General features: G+C 58.9%; 1 protein-coding gene across 5 annotated transcripts; it reads right to left on the bottom strand.

Moving 5' to 3' along the window:
• Nucleotides 1-6,021: 6,021 nt before the first annotated feature.
• Nucleotides 6,022-24,394, bottom strand: FAM78A (family with sequence similarity 78 member A). 5 transcript variants are annotated; one of them, XM_066255925.1, is made up of 3 exons: nt 23,862-24,394; nt 22,164-23,253; nt 6,022-7,995 (listed from the first exon to the last, which is right to left on the bottom strand). In XM_066255925.1, exons 2-3 carry the CDS (start codon nt 22,484-22,486, stop codon nt 7,467-7,469), a joined length of 852 nt encoding a protein of 283 aa, XP_066112022.1. In that variant the 5' UTR covers nt 22,487-23,253; nt 23,862-24,394; the 3' UTR covers nt 6,022-7,466. The 5 variants fall into 5 exon arrangements, with proteins under 5 accessions (XP_066112022.1, XP_066112024.1, XP_066112026.1 ...); XM_066255927.1 differs by lacking the exon at nt 23,862-24,394 and adding an exon at nt 23,584-23,756; XM_066255929.1 differs by lacking the exon at nt 23,862-24,394 and adding an exon at nt 23,580-23,592.
• Between the last annotated feature and the right edge of the window lie 1,403 nt (nt 24,395-25,797).

Here is a 25,797-nt window from a genome sequence, read left to right as displayed (position 1 = left end):
CAGAACAAATGAGATGGCTGCCCAGAGACAGAACCTTCCTCGGAGTCGTACAGCTTAAAAAGGAAAGCGCTTGCGGGTCAGCTGGTGCAGTAAGTGTTCACTGGTGTAAGAACAACACCCTGTCAAACTTGTGGTAAATATTTTATCTTCACATATTCAGCCGTGCCGTAACACTAATTGATAGAAGTGATACGCAGAAAATCAGTAAGATTATAGTTGACCAGAACAGTACTCAGTGTGGACTTGACGTGTATAGAATTGTCCACCCAACCGGTAGGATGCATCTCTTCTCAAGTGTACACAGGCACCAGAAGAGGCCGTATTCTCAGTTGTAAAGCAAGTCTCAATAAATTTGAAAAAATCAAGTCGGACGAAATACGCTCTTTGACCACAATGGGAAGATCCCCGGACAATCCTCAAGTATTTGGAAGCTAAATAACACATTCCTATATAACTCATGATTCAAAGATTTTAAGAATTAGAATATATATTATTTTATTTTATTTAACTAGAGAAAGACAGGAAGGGAGGAGAGGTGAGAAGCATCAACTCATAATTGCAGCACCTTAGTTCATTGATCGCTTTCTCATATGTGCTTTGATGGCTTCGTAGCAGTTGACACGCCGACCACATCCTGTGAGGTGAGCAGCCACGCTTATCCTGGTTTCACGTCTGAGAACCCCGAGCCCTGAGCGCTGAGGGTAAGGCTCAGGCCACACAGTCAGGGAGGGGTGGCGCAGGCTCGCAGAGCCCGCTGGTCTTCCCACGACCCTCCTGCGTCCAGCCGGCCGTAGCAGAGCCAACGTGAAATGTCAGGGAGGCCGGCAACCCCCCTCCAGCCATGCAGTGACGTCGGTACGTGAACTCTCGCTCTCTCCACAGAATCTTGTCTTAACGGTTCAGAAGCAGTGGGGCCTCTGAGAGAGCTGCTGCCACAGGTGCCCTCTCCCACGGCGGGGCGGCGAGAGCCCCTAGCTGGGGCACCGCCATGTCACACACACACACACACCCCCGCCCCGGTGGCTCTCCGGAGCCGGCACAGAGCCCGGCAGCCCTGTTGCTCTTTAAACACCAGACCCGTCTCTGCACCTGGGTGCTGTCTCTCCTATGAGTTCTCCGGCCACCAGGGTTCTCTGGCCCTGGAGACTGTCCTAGCGGGCTCTGCTTCCTCTTCACTGTCTCCTGAGGACGAGCCACTCGGGTCCGTTCTCCGGGTGTCCGCTGAGAGGCCTCCTCTGGGAACCCTTCCCCACCCTCCATTCCCTTGCGTTCCCCTTCACGGCCCCTGCAGACGTCACCAGGGCGTCAGTTCTTTGTGACATTCCATTAGTCTTGGGAGTGCGTGCTCTGAGCGGTTGCTTCTCCGACAGCTGACAGCACCTCGTGCACAGGAGAGGAGCAAAACTGCACTTGTAAAGGAAAGGGAGCCCCGAGGCCTGTGGCCACCCGGTGTGTACCCGGGAGCTCGTGCTAAGCGGAGGAAGCCAGAACCAGACCGCGGCTGTGACCATTCACAAACCGTTCAGAATAGGGACCTCCGAGAGACAGACGGCACACGGTGGTTGCTCGGGGCTTGGGGGTGGCAGGGGGGTGGCGACAGCTAACGGGGTACAGTGGTTTTGGGACAGGGGGTTCTTTCTGAGGGCATGCGAATATCCCCAGGTTGACTGTGGTGATGGCTGCCCAGCTCTGTGAAGGGACTAAAAAGCATGGAATGATTGCGCGCCTACGTGGGTGAGCCGTCTGGTGTGTGAACTGGATCTCAGTAAAGCTGTGTGAAGTAAGTTCGGTTGTCTGCTTGGCTGGCTGGGCTCTGTGTGTATTTGCCGATGCTGAGAGTGCTAGATAGCCAAGTCCTGTCACCTGGATGTCACAGCAGCCCTGAGCCTTACTGAAAGGGAGAAGGGTCTCTAGTAATACAAACTCCGACCCGACCCAGTGTCCTCAACGCCCGGGCAGCCCCACGTGCGTGCCCAACGGCGAGCACAGCCACCGCGCTTCCCGGGGTGTGACAGGCGGACGGGCCCGGGGCATGTGTCCTGGCCTGCAGATGAGGAACCTCCAGCATGCGAGGTCCGGCGGCCAGCCTGGCCTCATTCAGCAGGTCAAGTGCCAGCCAAGGATAGCCCAGGACCTCTGCCTGCGTCTCCCTTTCTCTGGACACCCAGCCGCACCGCCCTTCATCTGTCTGATTTAAAAGGGACCATAAACAATGAATCGGGGCCGTGGTACGTAAACCTAGGTTGGGCTCAGGCCAGTGGAGGGACTGACCGACCCTGTGTCCGCGTCTCCTTCTGTGGGGACCAGGGGGGTGGCCCTGCCTGGTCGGGAGCCCGGCTGGCAGGTGCCGGAACCGATACCATTTGCGTGGGTTTACCTCTCTGGGCACAGGCATGGGGTTGGAGCTTATTTGCTCAGATGCCTTTTCTTGCATTTAATCATTTCCGTCGGCCTGTGCCCGCGGGGCTGCTGACGGCTGTACTCAGTGTCACGCTAGAGGCCTCCCGCCCCGCTGTTAGCTAAAGGACAGCCAAAGGCAGTCTGGGAGAACTGGGGTGTGGAAGGGCTTGTTGGTGTTGCCGGGAAAGCAGGGACAGAGCGGGGTCACAAGGTGGCCCTGCCCTGTGGCTTCCTAGCTGAGTGACCTTTAGCCAGTCCTTCAGAGCCTTTCGGAGGGTCTGTGTGCTCATCCGTGAAAGAGGGTGGTGACCAGTGGTGACAAAAAAGGGCCGCGTCACCGCCTGGCGCACACTAGTTGGATGTGTGCCTTAGCGGGACTTAGCCGTGTTCTGATGATCCCTTTCTGAACTGTGTGCGTGCACAGCGGCCTGTCGCCGCCTGCAGTGTCTGCCTTCACCGAAGGCTCCGACCCCAGACCCCAGCCAGGCGGGAAACAGTTTCTGTGGGGCCACCCAGGCAGGAGAGAGGTGATTGGTGACCAAGGTCCCAATCAAGCCAAAGGCGACAGAAAGAGCACCCGGGATGCTGGGAATGTGCAAGGGCCCGAGACTGCCACCAGCATCACCTTTCTGCACTTCCCAACAACCCGCTTCCTTCCTGGACCAGAAGGGGCTTCCCTGTGGCCCGGGTGTAACCCACAGGGACTCTGCGTCGGAGCAGCAGCTCGGCTCCTCCCCGAGTGCCCTCTGAGGTAGGAGGGAGGCTGTGGCTGGGCCCGTGGGGCACCGGCTTCTCCTGGACGTCTCGGGGCAGGTGGGCTGGCCCTGCCCCGACAGCAGCAGGCTCTCCCAGGCCCAGGCCCCTGTGACAGCTGGCTCGAGTCCAGTGTCGCAGTTTCATCCCCGTCTGGGACTTCTAAATTTAACCTGCTATCAGCCCGAGAGGCTGGAGGGCTTCCACTGTGACTAAACGCCACTCAGAATCCACTTTACTCGCAACCTCCCCCCCCCCCCCCCCCCCCGCACATGGCCCTTCCCAATGTCACCCCAGCGTGCAGGCTGCTGCCCTCGTGTCCTCGCTCAGCCGCCTGGCTGCACGGAGGTTCGCACACCGGAGCAGCTCCGGCTCGTCCTGCGCGAGCCAGCGCCACCGTCCTGCCTGCAGCCGGGCCCGCGCCTGTCCTCCAATCACACGCGGGCCTGTGCACGCATGCGCACACACACAACCCACAGTCTCGCGGGCAGAACTCGGGAGCCGACTCCACAACCGAAAGCCAGGCCGTGACAGCGAGCCGCACCACCCATGAGCCATCCGGGTGGAGGGCGGCCTGTGGAGCCTGTTATGCAACTTCCTGCGGGGCTGTCTTGGGCCCGGGAGGCGGGAGGCAGAGCGCCGTGGGGCTCCTGCAACGGGGAAGCCCGGGGAAGAAGCCCAGTCGTCCCCTGTGCCACAGCGTGAACGGGGCCACCTGTCCTCCGTGGCAAGGCTGGGAGGTCACCGCCCGCCCAGCATGTGACCCTGTGATCCGCAGCTGACCTGACCAGGCAGCCCCTCTGCAAAGGGGCTGAGCCCAGCTCGCTGTGGGCGGGCAAGGAGAAGTGACCACACACAAACTGCACACTTCCGGCAGTGGGGTGGGGGAGCCGGTGTTTCCTGCCCGGGAGCCCGGGATGGAGGGAGCCCGGGATGGAGGGAGCCCAAGGCACGGGGCTGTGCAGTGACTGTCTGCTTGGCGCTGAGCGCCCCACACGAGCTCCGCGGTGTCAGGGCTCTGGCACCCAGCTTTCCGTCCTGGCCCCGCCCCTTCCTGGTGCACAGCCTTGGGTGGCCTCTCAGCTTCTCTCCCTCAGCCTCCTCTGTGAAATGGGGGTCCTGGTGACAGGTTGTGAGGGTTCAGTGAGTTAACACCTGGGAGCTGAGAAGGGTATGTTCTCACCGCATCCTCGGAGAGCCCCGGTTTCCTGTTTGAGGTAAGCGGGGCTCAGCACGGCTCGGCGTCTCCCCCAAACTCACACCAGTGGCCCTGAGTCCATGGCCCGCCCTCAGAGCCCCACCCACTCCAGGACCTCCGGGGCCCCCCCAGCCCCACCCTGTCATAAGAGAGTGATTCAAGGCAGCCTTCGCTGTCCGGGCTCTGAGCCCACGTGGCCCGTCACCAGCTGCTGGCTAAGGGCTGGGCCGGGCAGAACCACAGTCGAGATGGACACTGTCCGAGCAGCTCTCTCCTGACCCAGACAGGCTTGCAGGTCTGCAGGCGAGGGCCCGGTCTATGAGCTCAACCCCCTTAGGACGGGGTCCCACTGTTTGCCCAAACACCCAGGCGGTCCCCGCAGTCCTGGCTCCACCCCCGGCCTGCCACCAGCTCTGCTCTCCCCGCAGGCCACCAGCCAGGGGCACCTGGGGTGGGGACTCCCCCAGGGTCTCCCTGGTCCCTCAGAAACCCCGGCCCCCAAAGCCATTCTCTCCCTTGGCCATAAATACAGAGCAGCCCCGAAATGAACCGCCGCGTCAGAAACATCAGACCCTGGCCAGGCCTACTTTAAAATGACATTTTATTTCTCCTTGTGAATATTTGTTTTAAGGTTCATTTTACATTTTCTTCAAGAGTCTTGTGCCTCCTGGTAAGTGCAGTGGTTTGTTTTCACAGTACTCTCCGTGACCGTGGATGGCTCTTATTGCTGGAGGGGTGTGTCCACACAGGGGGGGGACACACGAGGGATCGGGGACCCAGGCTCTGTGCTCCTGACATGAGGGAGGAGGCCAAAGGACCAGCCCCACGCTGAATCCAGCGTCCTTCGCTAGACCTGCAGCCTCTCTGGGGTCTTCAGAAAGGCCAGGTGGGCAGAGAGGGGCCCAGGGTAGGGGGTGGGGGTGATCTGGGGGCGGAGGCCGCTGGAGCTGTGTCCTTCCCCTCCTGAGTGGGCACACAGCGCTGACCCCTGCTGAGAGCCTTGCTCACACTAAGTCTGAGTGGGGGGGACCTCTGCCCCCCAAACAGCTCAGGACTGGTCCTGCTCTTCTCTCCCGTACCCACCCTCAACCCCAGCAGGAAGCCCCCCCGCTTGGACCCAGCTTCTCGGCCCCCTCTTCTGTGTAGTACCAGAAAGACCTGAGTGTGAGGAGGGCTGCTCCGTCAGGAGGCCGGGTCCTGTCCCTGGGCAGCCGGACACATCCCCAGCCCTCCCTCCCCCTCCCCGCCCACCCCCAAGGGGGAGCTGGGATCCACTGTACCCTCCCCTCCAGGCTACACCTTCCCTGGGTGGCAGGGCTCCGTACACACCGAGGAGAACCGGCAGCTTCTAGGGGGGAAGGTCCCGGGCCCGACATGGTCCCCAAGCACCAGGCCGACAGCCAGCAGCACAAAGCTGTCACAGTCGTTTGTCCTGGGATGGCTCCGTCAGTCCGGAGTGGGCTTGGGCGAGGGACCAGATGTTAAGCACCCCTGGAGTGGTAGATACGATGTCACATGGGTAACCGGGCAGAGCTGGGGTTGGGTTGGGTGATGACGCCCTCCCGTGTTGTCACTGGGACTCCTACGAGTGGCTCATGTGCAGCAGAAATGGATCGTTTTCCTTCCCTGACGGTTTTCTGTGCTTGATTATTATTATTTTGGATGTGGGGCCCAAGGGAAGCAGCTGTGGGTTTGGCAAGCTTGGAGGGAGGGGGCTCCAGTGGGGTGTCCCCCACCACTCCTGCGAGAAGCCTTGAAGGCAGATGTGGCTAAGAAAGCTTGGTGTCGCTCAGGATTGGGGGGGGGCTGGTCCTCAAAGACCAGCCTCTCCCCCCGGGGCCCATGGAGTCCCACAGCCTGAGCCCGGACAGCAGGGGCGTGGCCACCAGCTGCCCCCCCCAGTCCAGGAAAGCCTTCTGTGGGTGCTTCCTCCGTGGCTACCCCCACCCCCAGCCCTGGGGGGCTCAGGGCCTGTGGGCAGCCCTCCCCAGAGCCCCTGGGAGGGACGTCCCCTGAGAAGGAGCCTGGAGGGAAAGGCGTGCCTTTCTTCTGACCTCTGATCCGAAACCCGGCTGAGTGGCTGGCCCTCCAGGCATTGGGGGGCAGTGTGGTCCGGAAGGAGAAGCCGCCCGCCCTGGGCTGTGAGGGCGGACCCTCTGTGGATGGGTGCAGAGGACAGATGGCCGATAACTCACAGGACCCCCCTTCTCTCCAAGACCCCCCCAGGGCACGTTAAGGCTGCCCCGGCGGATGGACCCGGGGTGGACGGGCCAGGCCATGGCTCACAGCCCTGCTCTGCAGGTGTGGGGGCTGGGGTGTCTACCTGGGGCTCTTCAGACAGCCTCTGTCTGGGGTCTCCTTTCTGCTGCGACACGAGAGCGAGCAGCTGGTTTTAGGTCGGAATCTGTGCTTCTGCCTGTGTCCCCCAAGACCCCTGGGGAGGAGGGGCTCAGGGCGTCTCCCTCTCGTCCCTGATCCAACCCCCTCCCTCACCCTCACCTCGGGCAGAAGATGGAAAGTCCAATAGAAAAAGAGATCCTGCTTTCTCTCTTGGTTTCGGGTTTGGTTTTTTGTGTGTTTGTTTCTTTTCCTTTAAATTCAGCTTAAGGCAAAAGTTTGGCAAAGCAAGTCTACATAAGGCCGCGTGAAGGGGGACAAGGGGGAGCCACCATGGGAGGGCCGGCACTCACAGGTCAGCAAGAGGGGGCCTGTCACACAGTGGCTCCTCCCCCTCCTGCCCCTGAACCTCGTCAAGAGGCTGTTTAAAAAAAAAAAAAAAAAAGACTGAAAAGCAGTTGTGTTGGGGAATCTGTTGCAAGTGAATGACTAAAATTGTGAGAAAAAGGAGAGAGAAGGAGAGACCCCAGGTCACACTGAAGGGTGGGCGCTCATGGGGTTGGTCTGTCCTGGCTAGGTCTCCCCCGCCCCCTGCGAGGAAGCCGGTTCCATCTGGAGGGCGGGAGGCTGTCCTGGGGCATGCGCACAGTGAGACACCCCCCCGCCCCCCACTGGACAAGGTAGAATGGTTGTATTATGCTGGATGAGGGGCGTCCACGAGCCTGCTGTTTGAGCGATGTCATCGCTGGCGTGGAAGCGAGCGGGCGCGCCCCGGGGGTTACCGGTGCTTGGGCGGGATCACCACCAGCGGCTGCCCGTACTTGGGCCGCCACATGAGGACCTGAGCGTCGTTGGCATTGGGCTTGACCAGGGCGCTGGGCGGTATGGGCTCGTTCTTGCTCAGGATTTTGGGCTGGTCCTGGGCGATAGGCTCCCGCAGCCGGGCGCGCTGGCCCAGGGGCCGGTTCGGGTTCACCTCGATGCTGAGCTGCATGCGCCAGTGCAGCGTCTGCAAGATGACCATGTCGTTGGTCGAGGTGTTGGTGGCCACCAGCCACGTGGTGAAGCTCTGGTCCCGGTAGATGTTGGTCAGTCGGGCCACGTTGTTCTCGCTGACGGGCACGGCCCACGTGACGCTGGGGTAGAAGTTGTCGTTCATGCTGATGATGAACTTGGAGTCCCTCTTGGTGGGGCCCACGATGGTGCACGTCTCCGTGGTGTTGCCGTACCAGGGGTAGTTCACCCCGTCCGAGTCACTGATGGCCTCGATCTTGCCCTCCTGGAGGTCCGGGAGCTCCCAGCTGGACCTGGGAACAGAAAAGGCCCGTTGACTCAGTAGCCACCCACCACCCACAGGGCTTTTCTGCGTCCCCTCTGTCCACGGGGCTTATTACCTCCCAGGGGGCCAGACAGGAAACGAACATCCGTCATGGCCGGTGAACCAGGGCTCCCCCGACATCGCCCCCCCCCAAAGGCCATCCTGTCCCCTTGCATCATCTCAACTCCATCTTCCTCCCCCCCAAACCACACAGCAGACAGGGCTGGGCCCCGGCTGGGCTTCAGGAAGCCCTAGATGCCTGCCCTTGGGGAGGTGCGTCACACGGACGGGTCTGGTGGTGGTGAACGGTAATGGAGAGCTCTGATGTGTGCCGTGCCCAGAGCCCCTGGGAGGTACATCCCCTGAGATGGGACATCCCCTGCTGGGGGGACAGCCACATGTGCCCTTGGGGAGGTGCGTCACATGGACGGGTCTGGTGGTGGTGAACGGTAATGGAAAGCCCTGACCTGTGCCGTGCCCAGAGCCCCTGGGAGGGACATCCCCTGAGATGGGACATCCCCTGCTGGGGGGACGGCCACATGTGCCCTTGTTTAAACCCTCGGAGTAGTGATTTTATTGTTAACCCTCTGAGAGGGGACGTACGTGAACATTCGAACCACTCAAAGGGTTAAGGCAGAGGCCACGGGCTCCGAGGGGCTGCAGCCACACAGCATCAGGCCCTCTGGCCTACACGTGGCCCCCAGGTCTTTCTCTTGTTTTAAAGACCAACAGGAGACTTCAGAGCCCAGCGGCCATGGGGTCAGCACATACAGGAATGACTCCCCTGGCCGGTGGTGGCACGGTGCATAGAGCATCGACCCTGAAGGCTGAGGTCGCTGGTTTGAAACCTTGGGCTCGCCCAGTCAAGGCACCTACAGGAATGTTCCTGGTCCCTCCACTGACCAGTGTGTGACCTGGAGCAAATGCCTGCCCCCTCTGACTTTCAGTGCCCTCACCTGTGAAAGGGGGTGCTTCCGACCTTTCCCTCTCAGCACTGGGGCCTGGGTCATAGCCACCAGCACCCCCAGAGCCCTCTGTTTAGAGCAGGGGTCCCCAAACTTTTTACACAGGGAGCCAGTTCACTGTCCCTCAGACCGTTGGAGGGCTGGACTATAAAAAAAACTATGAACAAATCCCTATGCACACTGCACATATCTTATTTTAAAGTAAAAAACAAAACAAAACGGGAACAAATACAATATATAAAATAGGCCCTGGCCGGTTGGCTCAGCGGTAGAGCGTCGGCCTAGCGTGCGGAGGACCCGGGTTCGATTCCCGGCCAGGGCACACAGGAGAAGCGCCCATTTGCTTCTCCACCCCTCCGCCGGGCTTTCCTCTCTGTCTCTCTCTTCCCCTCCCGCAGCCAAGGCTCCATTGGAGCAAAGATGGCCCGGGCGCTGGGGATGGCTCTGTGGCCTCTGCCCCAGGCGCTAGAGTGGCTCTGGTCGCAACATGGCGACACCCAGGATGGGCAGAGCATCGCCCCCTGGTGGGCAGAGCGTCGCCCCTGGTGGGCGTGCCGGGTGGATCCCGGTCGGGCGCATGCGGGAGTCTGTCTGACTGTCTCTCCCTGTTTCCAGCTTCAGAAAAATGAAAAAGAAAAAAAAAAAAAAATATATATATATATATATAAAATAAAAAACAAGTAAATTTAAATCAACAAACTGACCAATATTTCAATGGGAACTATGCTCCTCTCATTGACCACCAATGAAAGAGGTGCCCCTTCCGGAAGTGCGGTGGGGGCCGGATAAATGGCCTCGGGGCCGCATGCAGCCCGCGGGCCGTAGTTTGGGGACCCCTGGTTTAGGGTGTGGGCCCTCACCTCTGTGTCTCCTCTACCATGTGGAAGCCTGTCCCCCAGGCCCTCCCCGGGGCCTCAGCCCACACCTGAGGATTCCAGGGGTGAAGAGAAGCCCCCCCCCGCACTACTCCCCCTTCTTTCTGCTCATGCTGGCCTAGAAGAGGAAGCACCACACAGCCGGAACTGCCCCCATCTGGCTGGCCCGTCTCTGGGGCGGTAGAACCCAGCCAGCCCCCCCCTCCATGTCTCAGAGCGCTGCAGTCGGCGCCCAGCTCTGCAGTGTCCCCCTGCCCCCCTGCCCCCCTGCCCTGCTGCAGTGCTGAGCCCCCACGAGGCTTTCACACCTGCTGCGGGCCTAGGGGCCCGGGCTTCCTGGGGCAGAGCAGGCACCGGGGCTGCCCTAGAGCTTGGGCTCAGGAACCCCACAGGCCTTGCTGCAAGTCCCAGCTCCCCCTCCCTGGCCTGAGACCCCATGCAGGAACCAGTCCTCCCTCAGCCTCCCAGTCTTGGACACACGTCCCTGCTGAGGTCACTGGAGGAGGGGGACAGGAATGTGCCAGCCCAGGGCCGGGCCCAAAGTAAATAAATGCCAGTAGTCGGAAGCCGCTAACACCATCGTCGTCGCTGTTGTTGCTATAAGAATAGCGGTCAGACGGAAGAGGACGCCAGCCTGTCAGAGCTGCCCTGAGGACCCCGCAGCAGCAGCTGGGGAGCCACCCCTCAGAGGCTCGTCAACAGTCACGTGCACCCTACTGGACAGCTAGGTGGCGCGAAGGCGGCGGCAGTCAGGGTTTTCCGAGGTGATCTGGCCGAGCAGTGGGGCCAGGGGCCCGGGCAGCCTGGCTGGGTCTAGCGCTGGTTCCCCGGGGCCCTTCGATACCAACGCGGAGGACGCTCGGCACGCAGAGCGCTGCACGCCTGCCCACGCCGGACCTGCACGGTGGGCTCTGCGCCCTCACAGGTGCGTCCCTGCGCACTGCGGCACCGCTCCCCACAGCCCACGGCTGGAAGCAACCCGGGCGTCCGCCGATGGGGGATGGATGAACGACACGGGGTCCATCCACACCGGGATTAGGACTCAGCCTTAAACAGGAAGGACATCATTCCAACACATGTCACAACCCAGAGGGACCCGGAGCACATCACGCTGAGCAAAATCAGCCAGTCACAGAAGGACAGATACTATGTGATTCCACTTGTGTGAGGTCCCTAGAGCGGTCACATTCATAGAGATAGAAAGGAAGATGATGGTTCCAGGGGCCGGAGGGGTGAGGGCTGTTTAATGGGGACCGAGTTTCCGTTTGCAATGAAAAGTGCTGGAGACGACGCACAGCCTGGTGGATGGATTTCATGTCACTGAACGTAAATGTGGTCAGAATGGTAAAGTTCGTGTTTATCTTTACACACACACACACACACACACTCTCTCTCTCTCTCTCTCTCTCTCTCTCTCTCTCTCTCTGCATTCCTCTACCGGGACGCGTCACTCAAATGTTAGCAGGTGGCAGGACTGGGGCCACCATAGGAGGAATGATTATGAACACAACTTGGCCAATTTTTGTTTATTTCATCTCTGTCATCTGTTTTATTTTCTTGAAAAGGTCGCAAATGAGGAGAACGCCCGCCTAGTAGGCCACCTCCTGCCCAGGGCCGTGGGCTCATCACACTCAGAGGGAGCGTGGGCAGCAGGCAGCCCCAGGGGCCTCACGTCTCCAAAAGCCCGCGGGTCCCCAAGATCGCGGGGCTCTGGCAGACCCCCCCACCCGCCACCAGCAGCAGAAGCCCGTGCCGGCCGCCTGAACCTGAACCATCTGCTCACAGTGGTTACACTCGCTTGCCAGAGCTTTCTAAACGTCAGAACGCAAACTTGCGAAAGGAACTGTGTTCTTCCGTGGCCCCCTTCCACTTCCTGTGAGCTGGTGTGGAGATTGGCCTCTCTGTCTCGCTCCCTCTCAGCCTCTGAACCCCAAGCTCCGTGGTTCCTTTCCGCCCCAGCTCAGTCACAGACAGGTGACCACCCTCCCGAACTGGCAGGCAGCCGGGTCTCGTGTGGGGCATTACTCAGAACCAAGGCTCAGGGCGTCTGTTTATTTTACACAGCCAGCACAGGCTGACTGGTCCCCATGGGCCGTGTTCCCATCGAGGAGGTGGGAGGGAGCGTGGTTAAGGGCACAGCTTCTGGGGGACACAGACCCCCCCAGTGGGGACCCAGTCTCCCTCTGGCTCCTAGCTCTGACCAAGTCACAAATCTTTGAGCCTCTATTTCCTCCTCAGTGAACTGGAGCTAACCCTTCCCACCTTGCAAAGTTTGAGGGGTTAAATGTGCTGATGTCAGCGATGGGATTCAAATCATTTTAACAGCCGGTTCTCCATCCTAATGACCGTTTTAAGTATAAAAAAATGATATACCAAAAGGTATTTCATTATTTCATGCATTTAATACTTAACTAAGAGCAATAAAAGAGGTACACAAAACTAGATTATGTTACAAGAGTTTTAAAATATTAATGAAAGAATATTAAATAATACGTGACAGAAAACAATAAAACAGTTATTTAAGGTATTTCCAGTGACAGCTTGTCACTGTCTGGCTGTCTGGCACTTTTTCTCTTTACGTTACATATTTGTTTACTGAAGTAACAAATGCAAGGAAATTAAAATGTAGTATTTCATTAAAGGTGTAATGAGTTTTATGAAATGAATAAATAAATATTACAAGCATAGTTCTGTCAGATTATTTTTATCTGTGGACGGAACGAACATGACTACGGGCGCTTAGAAAACGCTGTTGCACAGATGAATGTTGGTGAATGTTCAAAAAGAGTAAGAAATGTAAATTTATGATTTCCACATTGGGCGGCTGCCCAGGCACCCACCTTAGAGAGAACCCTGATGACAAGTGCCATTTTAACAACTGGTTCGCTGCCTGACCAGGATGTGGCACAGTGGATAGAGCCTCGGACTGGGATGTGGAAGACCCAGGTTCGAGACTCCGAGGTCGCCAGCTTGAGTGCGGGCTCATCTGATTTGAGCAAGGCTCACCAGCTTGAGCCCAAGGTCGCTGGCTTGAGCTAGGGGTCACTCAGTCTGCTGTAAGCCCCCCGGTCAAGGCACATATGAGAAAGAAATCAATGAAAACTAAGGAACCACAATGAAGAATTGGTGTTTCTCATCCCCCTCCCTTCCTGTCTGTCCCTCTCTCTGACTCTGTCTCTGCCACAAAAGGGAAAAAAAACACAAAAAAACTGGTTCACCAAACTAACGAAAAATTAGGTATTGGTTTTGCCAAACCAGTACGAACCGGCTGAATCTCACCACTGGCTGACGTATGCTACCTGGTTCACAGTAAACAGCAATGTGTGGAAGTTTCTGGAACCACTTGAGGGAGGTGTCAGCAGTTAGGACTGGCCGGCACTGAGCTGACCGGACACCTCCTTGGACTTACTTATGGTTTCAGACTCTGAAAGGAGTGGGTTTCCTGCCGTCTCGCCTCCTCTTAAGATCGCCTGTTTGTTCTGCAATGGCCTTGGGCTTCAGTCTCTGCTCCACGGAGTGGCGGGCAAGCTCAGCCCCCAGCCCTGCACACTGGGCACCCTCCTTGTCCAAACGGGTAAGTGGGCAAGGACCCCCGCACCCGAGCCCGCGCACAAGGGCTCAGCCGGTGGCTCTGCTTGGAGGTGGGGGACTCGGGGTAAAGGCAGACACGCCCGTCCCGGCCCCAGCTCACGGGTTCTGGTCCCACCGGCTCAGCCGCCTCCTCTCCAGACCCTGGGCCTCGCAGGCAGGGAACCCCAAGGACAGCAGGCAAGTCCAGGTTGGAAGCCGGACATCAGAAGGCCCCCTCGTGTCCTGTCGGACACGGACCCTTCAGCGTCCCTCGACCCCCAGTGCCTCCTGTGGTCCCCAACCGTCACCCCCGCCACAGGAGCTCGCCGAGCACCTGTCGCCAAAGCCGGCCACAGAGCCACGAGAGAAGTGCAGGGAGGTGCCGCCCGGGTCAGCAGAGGTGGTGGAGGGCCCGGTACCCTCCAGGTACGCCCGCCACCCCTGACTCCCCCCCCCCCCCGGTCAGGACCCCTCACCCCTTGCAGATCTCCCTGCCTGCCCCCTGCAGTGGCTGTCCTCCCAGAAGCCTGAGCAATCTTTTTATTTTTTATTTTTTTTAAATTAATGTTGGAGAGAGAAGAAGAGGGGGAGAGAGAGAGAGAGAGAGAGAGCGCGCGAAACAATCCGTTTGTTGCATTTATTTATGTATTCGTTAGCTGATTCCCATATGTGCCCTGATTGGGGATCGAACCTGCAACCTTGGCCTATTGCAGGGGTCGGAACCTATGGCTCGCGAGCCAGATGTGGCTCTTTTGATGGCTGCATCTGGCTCACAGACAAAGCTTTAATAATAATAATAATAACGTTAAAAATATAAAACATTCTCTTGTATTACAATCCATTCATTTCCTACCGCTCATGTTCATGGTTGCGGGTGGCTGGAGCCAATCACAGCTGTTCTCCGGGACAACACCAAATTTTTACTGGATAATGCTTAACGTACACAGGTGGTTGTATGGCTCTCATGGAATTACATTTTTAAATATGTGGCGTTCATGGCTCTCTCAGCCAAAAAGGTTCCCTACCTCTGGCCTACCGGGACAATACTCTAACCAACTGAGCTACCCGGCCGGGGCCTTGAACGATCCTTTAAAAACACTCCTGAGGCCCTGGCCAGTTAGCTCAGTGGTAGAGCGTCCGCCTGGCGTGTGGGAGTCCCAGGTTTGATTCCCGGCCAGGGCACACAGGAGAAGTGCCCATCTGCTTCTCCACCCCTCCCCCTCCTTCCTATGTCTCTCTCTTCCCCTCCCGCAGCCAAGGCTCCATTGGAGCAAAGATGGCCCGGGTGCTGGGGATGGCTCTGTGGCCTCTGCCTCAGGCGCTAGAATGGCTCTGATTGCAGCAGAGCGAGGCCCCAGATGGGCAGATCATTGCCCCCTGGTGGGCATGCCGGGTGGATCCCGGTCGGGCGCATGCGGGAGTCTGTCTGACTGCCTCCCCATTTCCAACTTAAGAAAAATACAAAAATAAATAAGTAAATAAATATAAATAAATAAATAAAAACACTCCTGATCGCACCGTACCTCCCTCCAATCCCGCTAAACCTGCCATGACTCCCCATGGACCTTAAAGCCAAATGTAGCTGAAGCTCGGGTCCCAGACACGGGCGCATGCGCGCGCGCGCGCACACACACACACACACACACACACACGCGCGCGTGCGCGCGCGCACTCACCCTCCCCAGGCTGCAGACCCCACGGCCAATCTCAGTTCCTCTAAGGGGCCATGCCCCAGCACCCCACCCCACCACGGGGCCTTCCGCCAGGAGCTGCGCCCCTCCCCCTCCTGTCCTCCGCAGTGGTGCTCCTGGCTGAGCTCTGGAGAACCCCCCCGCCCCCCCAAGCCCGCCCTAACCCTGCCCCCAAGGCCAAGTGCCCGGCATCCTAGATGCCACTTGGTCCTCGTCCTGCTGTTTTCTGGCACAGCCAAGGGGTGATTAAATAATTATATGATCATTGTTGATGATCCCGGGAGAGCAGGAGCCAGGCCTCCAGGATTTACACGGTGGGTGGGGCCAGAGCCGGGGGTGGGGGGGCTGTCTCAGTGACAAGTCCAGCTTTGCTCAGGGGACCCTCACCCAGAGCCGTGGCTGTGGGTGCGCCCTCTCACCTGGAGCAGCTGCAGCGGCAGGGCCACTCCCACCTGGGCCGTCCCCACAGTGACAGTGGTCATGGTCCCTGAGCACATCGGCTGGCCGGGCGCCCTATGAACCCACCTCAGCCCCAAGCTTCCCCTCACCGACCCTGGGCTGGGGCCGGGGTACCGGGGTGCCAGGTCCGGGGTGGGGGTGCCGTTTATAGAGGAGACTCGGAGACGTCAGAGGTCCGGCCCAAGATCACATCACCAGGAAGCCGCCAGGCCAGGACCCACAGCCTGAGCAAGCTCTTACCCACTGGCCTCTGCAGGCCTCTGCCCAACACACACGCATGCACACACACGCACACACATGCATGCACACACACACACAGACATACACAGAGGCTCTTACCTACCAGCCTCCAACAGACCCTCACCCAATGCACACACACTCACATGCACACACACACACACACACACACACACACACACAGGCTCTGAGCAGCACGCCTGGCTGAGAATGAGTCAGAAGGGTTACTGAAAGGCCTTCCCTAGAGGCTGGAGAAGGGTTGAGGCTGTGCTGAGGGCCACCACAGGGCTGGGGATGGCCACTCTGTGGCTCCAGGCCCAGCCTCCAGTCCAGGCTGGCCCAGTGCGAAGGCCTCTCAGGAGAGAGTGAAGGAAACCAGGGAGGCGCAGAGGTGTCCATGGGAGGCCCCTCCACAGCCCTGGGCCGAGGGAAGCACACTCTCCCTGCTCCAGAGAGCCCTGACTACCCCGGGAGCTCTGGACCCCAGAGCCGGACCGTCCGCCCAGCCCACCAGGTCTTGGAGCAGTGACCAAACTTCCTGTCTCTTTCTACACTTAGGTCCCATCTATATATCTCCTGTATTGTTTTCCTTAAAATCAATCACTTAAAAAAAAAAACTCAACTAAATTTAGCTTTTCCTAAGAAACACCTTAGAAATAACAGGTCAAATACGCTAGGTATATATATATTCATTTTCCTAATATACACGGCTCACAGAAATTAGGGGGCCAGGGGACATGCAGGTACTCCAGGACTTCCAGCCTCCAGTCTAGTGCATCTTCACCAATGAAATAAAAGTTGGTTTTGCATCTCATTTGCATAAACAACTTTTTTTTACTTGTCCTTTGCTTTTCTGATGTTCTTGTTTAATAAAAAAAAGAAAATCAAATGCTTCTTTTTCTTATCACTCCATATTCATTTTGAAATATCCCCTAATGTTTGTGAGCAGTATATATTCATTTTCGTAATATGTTACATTTGTTGCTTTAAATTGAAGTAACACTGAACTAAGTCCACCCGAACAGTATTTCACGTCCCACGGCACCTGCTGGGCACACTAAGAGCTTCACAGAGGAGGACTTGAGGTTCCCCACCCAGGGCTGCCTGGCACAGGTGCCCGCGCCCTTGCTCAGGCAGACGGGCACTTGGGGATTATCCCGCCTGGTCCCCGATGAAACCATCTGTACCGTTTGCAAGAAGTTCAAATTCTGTCCAGAAACAGGCCCAGAAGCCCTCTCCCACCAGGCCCCTGCTCTCCGAGGGAGGGGTTCTGGTGTCCCCCTCCTCCCCACACAAGCTGCACTGAGGCCAGGCCTGCACCCCTCTTTGCCCCGGCCCCGGGCCCAGCCAGAGGGGCCAGCCCGGTGGGGCCCGTTCCATTTCAGTTTTCCATTATAGATGCTGTGTTTTTGTTTTGTTTGTTTTTGCCGGCCAGAGAGAAGTGTATGAATAAGAAATGAAAGCCATCTCTCCGGGCGGGCCCGCCCCTCCCTGAGGTTACGCTCCACTCTACAGTCCGGTAAACATCTCTCTAGACCTTTCCCTCTCATCCACACAGTGCCTGTTCCCACTTTCCGTGATGACTGTATCACAAAAATGGGTTCCTACCCTATATGTTTTACAGCTTTTATTTAAATAAAAAGAATGGTCTACCATCTGATGGTCTTCCCTCGTGGGAGCCACTGGCCTTTTACGTTTTACCCCAATCCAGTCGGCAAACACAGGGGTCTCTGTATTGAATTCTTCCCCTGATCACAGTGGCTGCCGGGTGCCTCCTCGCACGTCTCCAGGAACAGCCAGCTTTTGTTTTGGGCGCTCGGAAGGTAAGGGTTGGGGTGATGACTTGGCCGGCCCGGTCCAGGGGGAGTTCTCTTCGGGCCGGGCAGTCCCCTGCCACTTCCTCCCACCCCAAAGCCTGGAAGTGAGGACTTCCCTCTCCCACCCACGCCTCTGCCAGGACCCAGCAGCTGGGGGAGGCCGCCTTCCGGGTGAAGAGAGGAAGCAGCATCCTCGATTGTTCTGTGCAGCGCCCGTGGCTCCAGCCAGGGCTGCAGGAGGAAGCCACGTGGTCACCAGGGCCAGTCCTCCCAGCCTGTCCCCAAACCCACTGCGCAGAGCAAGCTGCCTTGGGCAAGTGGCTTCAGGCCTCAGGGACGTTTCCTCCTCACATCAGATGATGTTCTTGTGAAATAACAGGGCGGAGGAGGAAGGAGCTGGGCATCTCTGAGTATCGGCCCAGCTCCAGCGTGTCCCCAAGGCCTCAGGTCCCTCCCCACCCCTAGCCCTGTCCCGCCAGCCTCATCCTCCTGTGACAGCAGATGTCACCCAACCCTGTGGCTGCAAAGACCCTCAGAAGTCTCACCGCCCAAGGCTCTCACCCCGTAAGATGAGTACGCGAAACCCAATTCAGCAACAACCACACCAGAGCAGTCCTTACGCTGGGTCTGCCGGGCGCTGCGTCATCACCGGATTATCGGTAGCTATGGCGTCGACAGCTCCCACCGACTGAGCCTTAGGAGGCACCAGGCACTGTGCTAGGTTCCCCCGGTGCTCTCCTCACGTAATCCTCACCCCTGCACGAGGGAAGGACTGTTCTCCCCACTTCACAGATGGGAACAGGGAGGTTCAGGAAGGTTGAGACTGGGCCCACAGTCAAGCACCACTGAAGGGCGGAGCTGGGGTCCACACCCTGCCGGGCAAGGGCAAGGGGAGGTGGCACTGTGAACCCCGAGAGACCCTCTCCCCTTGAGCTGCTCTCTTCCCCTCACCCCCAAGTCTGCCCTTTGGTAGAACCCTGAGCCAGAAACAGACCTGAGCCTGGGCCTGGGCCTGGGGCCAGATTCCCTTGGGGGCTCCAGAGAAGGGCAAGCTAGGGACAATGTGAAGTGTCTCCCACACAGGTGAGAAATTGTGACTTGTCACTTAGAAGACTGTGCCAGCTGACAGGTGGCAGTTGAGGAATTGCGGGGGACGGGGCTGTCGAGGCAGGTGTCTCCAACAGTTTTCGGGGGAGGGGGGTGGCTTTTAAAACAATGTGGGTTGGACCCAAAACCATATAGAATCCTCTCAAGCTGGTGTGGAGAAATTCACCATTTTATAGCTGTCTGTAAGAGTCATATTATTGTTCCATTCCAGATCATTTCAAACCCAGAATGTCATTCCAAAAAGTTCTGGATTAGAGATTAATCTCCAGCAGGGATAACATTTGGGGGGTATTATGGCTCTCAGTTAAGTATTTAGAATTAATATTTTGAATGCAAGCCCGTTTGTAACGGACAGAAGCCCTAACCTTTGCCACCTTGGCTCTACCCGCCCTGGGCCACTGAAGCCCAGAATGTGGGTTTTGTTTTAATGATTCGTATTGCCGGGGTCTATTCCACTGGTTCTCAACCAGGAGTGGCTTCACACCCCTCCCAGAGACAACGGGCAATGTCTGCAAACACTTTTGGTTGTCACAGCAGGGAGTTGGGGGGCTGTTGGCATTGAGTGGGTACAGACCAGGGAGGCTACTCAACAGCCCACAGTGCGCGGGACAGCCTCCGGTCCGAGCAGAGCGAGGGGACAGTGCTAGGCAGCTGGAGGTCTCTGGTCAGTCCCCCGGCTCATCACTGCTCCCTTTCTTTCATGTCACGGGGCTTAAAAATATGAAAAAGAGTAGTTTGGGGTAAGGAAGATGAGAAGGGTTTTTTGAGGTCACATCCACTTACATCCAGGCTTTTTCTAAACCAGCCTTTCTCACTTCCAGGGGGCCCTGGGTGATGAGCGTGCTCTGCCCACGGACGGGAGGCCCCGCGCGAGGAGCCGTGCTGTTCCGTAATTCTTAAACATGCTCCTGTTGATTCACAGTAAGCTGAGCAGCTGCAAATGCAGCATCTCAGCCACAGGGTCGCCCCTACACCTGTCCTCACCGGACCCTCCCAGCGGCCTGGGGGGAGTTCTGACCAATGACAGAACCGAAGCTCCGCGGGGTGGCTTTCCAAGGCCCCAGAGCCAGCACTGGTCAGTCAGTCTGACCCTGTGGCCTGAGTCCAGTAAGGACACTGACCCTCCTAGGGAGCCTCAAACTTGGCCCTTTCTCTGAAGCTGGTCCCCTCCCACGTGGGATTATAAACCCAAAGGAATGGGATGCGGACATAAAGGGTCCTGTGGCAACAGAGGTGCCCCAAGAAGGGGAGGGGACCAAGGGGAGCAGGCAGAGAGCAAGGAAAGCGGCCTCGGACCCTTGAGAACTCCAAGCGTTCACGACTTACACTATTTCAACACGTTTTAAAGTCAGGAAGTGGCCCTGTGCAAAAGAGGAAGTCCGGGCCGGGGAGAAAACCCAGTACAAGGGTGATTTACGTCCATCGGAACTCTTTAGTTGCGGCCATGATCTGCCCACCGTTCGCTCCCCGGCAGAGGGTCATCATCACAGGCCGAATAACGCTCAAGGCGAAAGCCGCCTGCCTTACTAAGTGTTTTACACTGTGGGCCTGGCATCGTGCCGTCTCCCGTCCTTCTCACAATAAACCGTGGCGCAAGGACTAGTATGCCCCAATTTGCAGAGGAGGACACCAAGGGTCAGAGTGGCTCAGGTCACGGCCTGGACAGTGGCAGAGCCTGGACTCCCGCCCAAGTCCGCTTGACTGCAGTCTAGATGCGCCCGGGGTTCCTCTACCCAGGAACCAAGGACTGGCACAGAAAGAAAAAGGTTGTCTCGGGTCTCCTGCCTCGGACCAGCCTCCAGCAAGAGTGCCTGGACCTACCCAGAGCCGCCACGTGGAGCGTAAGGCCTTGAAGGCTGGAAACCCCGTGTGCAAAGGGGAAGGCCGAGGCAGCGCGCCAGGCCTGTCCCCTCCCCACCACGCGCCACGTCCATCCCATCAGAACGCAGCCCCTTCCGCCCTCCGCGGCCTTCTTCCCCCGGGCGCCCCTCTCTTCCCAAGTTCGGAAGGACCCTCTGCCTACCTTACCCCAGAACTTCTAGGGGGGAGAAAAGAGACCTAGCCTGAAGCCCCCGAGCAAAACCTCAGTGTCTTGCCAGTTGTCCCAGAAGCCTTGCAAAAGCCCGAGAAGGCTCCGAGCTTAAGGCTTCTGAGGAAAGGTCCACACCAAATGGCTAAGACTCACGTTTCCCTTTTGGAATAGGAAGTCGGCCCCTGTCCTGGATTAAAAGCTGCTTTGGGGAATTAAAGGGCTTGGGTGCAGAAAGCAGGCCGACGGAGGAGCCGATGAGGGTTAGGCGGCGCGCACACCTCTTCGGGGGGGTCACGGGTACACCCGCGTTTTAAGTTTTCCCGTGATCCTCCCCTTTCCCTTGTAACTTCAGTTATTAAGTGGAGAAGCCGTAAGATTTGGTGTGTGTGTCCCCCCCCCCCAACCTCTCTTCCCCTCCTTACCCCTCTCTAATTTCAGATGGCCCGGGATGTTCCTACATGGGTGAAAGGTTCCTACTCGGGGAAATGCTCTCTGTTCCTTCCGTGCAGACCCGGGCGGCTGCCCAGGAGGGACACTGCGGGAGAGTGGCCACGGCCAGCTCTCTCAGAAAGGTCCTGGTGCCCCAGAAACAGCGCTGGTCACTGCCCTGGCTCAGGGTGGCCCTTCGAGTTACGTCTACCACTGTTCTTTCCACACCCGGGGTCACCATCTCTGAGAGCCGGGGACAGGCCAGAAGAGTCCCAGGGTCCCAACGTCCTGCATTTACATGATCCTGGGAACATTTTGGAGACCAGACTGGAGAGAAGAAGCCAGTGGGCTCCTCTCAGCTGTTAGGGCTCTGCTGGAGCCCTCTGGACACTTAAACTAATGCCTAGCTAAGTGGCCTCCTGCCCTGGAGACAAAGAACACCATCCCACGGAGCAACCCCGGTTTCTAAAAGCAGCTGTTCTTCCAAACAGAACAGCACTGGTAACAACAGAAAAGCACTCCCCCAGGTCCTGATGTGCATCTGAAAACACCAAAGACAAGTTCAGACCCAACCACACAGCACTGTGCAAACAACTCAGGAGGCTTCAGAGCTCCCCATCACTTCCCCAAATATCCGCCGCACGGGCTCACGGAGGCCTGGGCCTGGCGACCAAGCCTCGGCCTCTCGGGTGACCCAGACAGCCATGCTTGTTTTGTCAAAGAGGCACCTGGCAGAATATTCCCCTGCTTTCTCAGCATCCTGCAGGGAAGAGCTCAGTGGGAAGGAAGGTCCCAGAGCCACGGCCCCAATGTGCCAGCCTTCTAGGAGATCACATGGCCAAGAAGGACTCCGAAGCCACTTCTGTACAAGTATAAAGCTTCCCTCTGCCCCCAGTGAGGCCCTGAGCCCAGCCCGAAGTCTCGGGTCTCCCCACCCTGACAGCCCCCCAGAGCGTGCCTCTGAGCAGTACTCACATGCCCTGCTCCCCGTACTGGTTGTAGAACTCCATGTGGCTGCATGCCTGGATCCAGCCAACTATCCAGGTCTCCTTCTTGGGGATGGGCGGCATGACCACCTGGGCCGAGGCACGAAAATGGGGTGTCCGGTAGCGGAGCACCACACTGGAGGACTCATCGATGCTGGTGGGAATGGGGTCGATAGAGGCTTTCACATCAATCACCGCGATACCTTCCCGGAAGACTCTGGCTTTGTCCCCGATGCTCTGAATACAGCCCATGGCACGCAGTAGTGCTCTGATCTCCAGGGAAGGCCAGCAGTCCCAGAGAAAACTGGGCATTGAAAGGATGGAGGTTGCTGGACCCAGGGCACACTGGGTTGCTCTCCGATTTCAAATCTCAAGACAGATATCCATAGGATAGAACATTCACTGAGTAGGGGGGCGTTTGCATATCACAACCTCAGGCCTGTTTATAAATAAGGATTTTGCTGCATTTCAAGGGCCCTGAGTTCTCTCTTCTTCTGCTAGTAGTGAACAAAAATCACCGATATTCTTTGGGTTAAAAAAAGAAAAGTTTGGATGTTAATAGATAATCATGTTCAGATATCCAGCCCTTCCGTGCCTCGCAGGCGGGGAACGCGGCTCGGGGACGCTCCCTGAAGTCTTCGGGGAAGAAGGCGAATGCCGGCAGACACATAAATAAGGAAGGCTCTGTCCCGGCGCGGCGCCGCCGCCACCCTCACTGCAGAAGACCAACTTCCTGCCCTCCTGCCTTCCGCACGCGCTCGGGGCACACGCGCCCGGCCTCTCAACCAACCCGGCAGAATCAATGGAAGGGCAGTTTCTGTTCAGTCGGCAGAGGTCCCGGTTCCCTCGAAGGCGAGCGCCGACCCGCGGCTTCCTGGAGGCGAGCGCTCGGCTCCCGCCGTCCGCGAGGTTTCCAAGGAGCGCGGTGCAGCAAGGGTCCCGGTCGGTGCCCACTGGCGGGCGCGGGCCGACGCCCTCACGCGAATGCACCGCGTCCGCTCGTCGCTGTCGCCGCCCGCTGTACGGGGCTCCGGGTCTGCGCTCGAGCCGCCGCCTAGTTCGCCGCGACCGCCGAGGACCTGATGAGAGATGGAAAGGACAGGACGTCAAGGCCCGCCTCAAAGTTGAGCCTAACTTTGCCGCGGGGGGCGCGCGGAACAGCGAAGCGTGTGCGCCGGGCGCGGACTGCGGAGCTGACAGCACAGCTCTGGGCGGTCTCCCCGGAGGCGGCGCGCCCCCACCCCCCGCCCGCCCCGTCAGTGGCAGCCGCGCGACCGCACGTACCAACGAATAATCGCCGCCCGTGACATCTCCGCTGACACCCTCCCGGCCCGGGGGCGGGGGAGGGGGGCGACAGGCTGGCACTGCAGAGGGCCGCGTGGACTTACTGGCCCTGGCACCGCACCTACCGCCTCGCCGCCGGTGCCCCTTCCCCGGTCGGGTCCCTCCGGCACCCTGGGGTCGCAATGCCACCCCCGCAGGCCGGTCTGATCCAGCATGCACCCCTTCCCGGGCCGGGACCCCGCAGATCCTCGGAGGGCGCAGTGTCCTAGCCCCGCCGGATCAGGCGCTTCTGTCCCCCCTCGCCAGCCTTTAGCGGCCCAGGGTCCCCGCGCGCCGGGCGCACTCGCAGCCGCGGGGGAACTTTGGCGCGCACGCCCCCACCCGGGCGGCACCGGAGACTCACCTGCCCCTCGGGCCAATCCGCGTGCCCCGGTCGCCGCCCTCCGGCCGCCCCTGACCCCGCCGCGGGTGCGTCCTCCGAGTGCCCCAACCCCCTTCCCCGGGCAGTCTTTTGGGTCTACTGGGGTCTGGGGCCGGCGTGGGCTCCCCCGGCCCCCACGTCCTCCTAGCCTGGGGCTGCAGGGGGGTGGCCGGGGGCGGAGGGCTGAGGCTTGTGGCTCTCTCGCCCCCACCCCGCGAGCCTCCTTTATTTTATGATCATTGTAAGCGTGCTGTCGCCGCTCAGCCCCGCCGCCGCGCCGCAGCCGCCTGGCGTGCCCCGCGCTGCCTCGCTCTGCTGCAGCATCGGAAAGGCAACCAGGTCAAACTTTGCAGAAACTCAGCCCCTGCGCCCGCCTGGCCCCGCGTCCGCCCGCAGCCGCCGGCCGGAGGGCAGCGCTAGCAGGCACCGCCGCCCGCTCGCCAGCCCCGCGGGGATGCAGGTCCGCAGGCGGCGGCCGCGGCGGCGAGCGCCGCCTCCTCCTCCTGCTCACCCGCCCTGCTCTCCACCCTCGCTCCCCCGCACACCGCCCGCCCTCCCCCTGGTCACCCGCCCCCCTTTCCCCCCTCTCGCTCCTTCTCTATCTGCAGCTGCTGGGAGAGCTGAGTCTCTCCATGCACAAACGACATTTCCTTTTTGGCAAGCCCGGCGGATTCTGGGAAGTGTAGTTCGGCTTGTGCCTCTGGTCCAGGTGGGCTGCTCTCGATGCCATTTGAACTCGAAGGCTTTCTGGGGCTTAGGGCAGGAGAAGAGTCGCGCTGCCCTGATATTCCTGGCCCTGATGGGGCCGTGGCTGGTTGGAGGCAGTGTCGGGGCTCTGGGAGGCAACAGGGCTGGGAAGTCAGGGTGGTAAGTTTGGGGAAAGGGTCCCTGTGTTGCTCCCTCTGTTATGGGCCTCTGGGCACGACGACAGGTGGTCAGGCCTTTTGGGCTCCAACTGTGACACGTGCTGTCAGCTTCATCTCTGCCACCATCAGCCACCGCTGTGGGAGACTTATATTGTGCGTTTCACAGAGCAGCCATCCTAACCTGGGAGACCTGCCCTGGCATGTGTCCAGCTGAGACTGGGACCCGGTGGCCTGAGCACAGAGGTTCCCAGGGGATTTGAACCTGGATGTGGTGGAGGGATAGCTGTGGGCCTCCCCCAGCACCCTCAAGCCATCGGCCTCACCCTCACTGTGCAACCATCTCTAGGAGAAGGCCGGGTGACATCAGAAAACCTTCCGGCCACATTAAAGCCATGTTCTCCTCCGTGACTCTGACTTGCAAAGGTGCCCAGAGCTGGGCACAGGGCCGGTGGTTCTGGGGCTCTTCCCAGTGAGTGCCCGTGAGGGCAGAGACCAGGGAAGCGGGGGTTCTGGCCACGCTGAGGTCTCTGCTTTGATGAATGATTGGCCAGGCTGAGTAACCCATCAAATACCAGCACCAGCCCAGGCCACAGGAGGTGTCTCGTTAAACCCAGCCACACCCCTGCCCTCCCCCTGCTCACTGCCATGGCCCCTCATCCAGCCCAGTGAAAGGGTCGTCCCTCTCCAGTTCAGCGAGTGGGAAGCGTACTCCTAGTTCCACAGACTGAGACCAGGGCAGGGTGTTTCTCCTGGCCTGTTGACTGCCGGACGATAGAAACCCAGACAGCATAGGTCTCCTAAGGACTCGTGTGAGTTTCCGTTTCAAGGAGGAAGCTTTCCCTGGCTGCCTGGCCCAGCGCAGCTTCTTCCCTGCCAGGCACTCACAGCCTCCACCGCACGGTCTAACCCCCGGGATGCTCTAACACCTCCTTTGGCATCAGATGATTACTACGCTAGAGGCGAGATATTACCTTTCGGAATGCCCTCCTCATCTCCCAACACCATCGCCCCCAGTGCCTGGAACAGAGCAGACCTCTTTAATCAGGATGCCC

Source organism: Saccopteryx bilineata, chromosome 2, assembly GCF_036850765.1.
Source record: "Saccopteryx bilineata isolate mSacBil1 chromosome 2, mSacBil1_pri_phased_curated, whole genome shotgun sequence".
Classification (NCBI taxonomy): domain Eukaryota; kingdom Metazoa; phylum Chordata; class Mammalia; order Chiroptera; family Emballonuridae; genus Saccopteryx; species Saccopteryx bilineata.
Note: the sequence above shows the minus strand (reverse complement) of the source record. Positions and strands in the feature narration are given on the sequence as shown.

Bases quoted from the DNA above. Each gene is read 5' to 3' on its own strand.
- FAM78A (XM_066255925.1), bottom strand. From the start codon at position 22,486: ATGCCCAGTTTTCTCTGGGACTGCTGGCCTTCCCTGGAGATCAGAGCA. The intron at 7,996-22,163 runs GTGAGTACTGCT...TTCTGTTCCCAG, and splicing joins CAGTACGGGGAGCAGGGCAT to GTCCAGCTGGGAGCTCCCGG.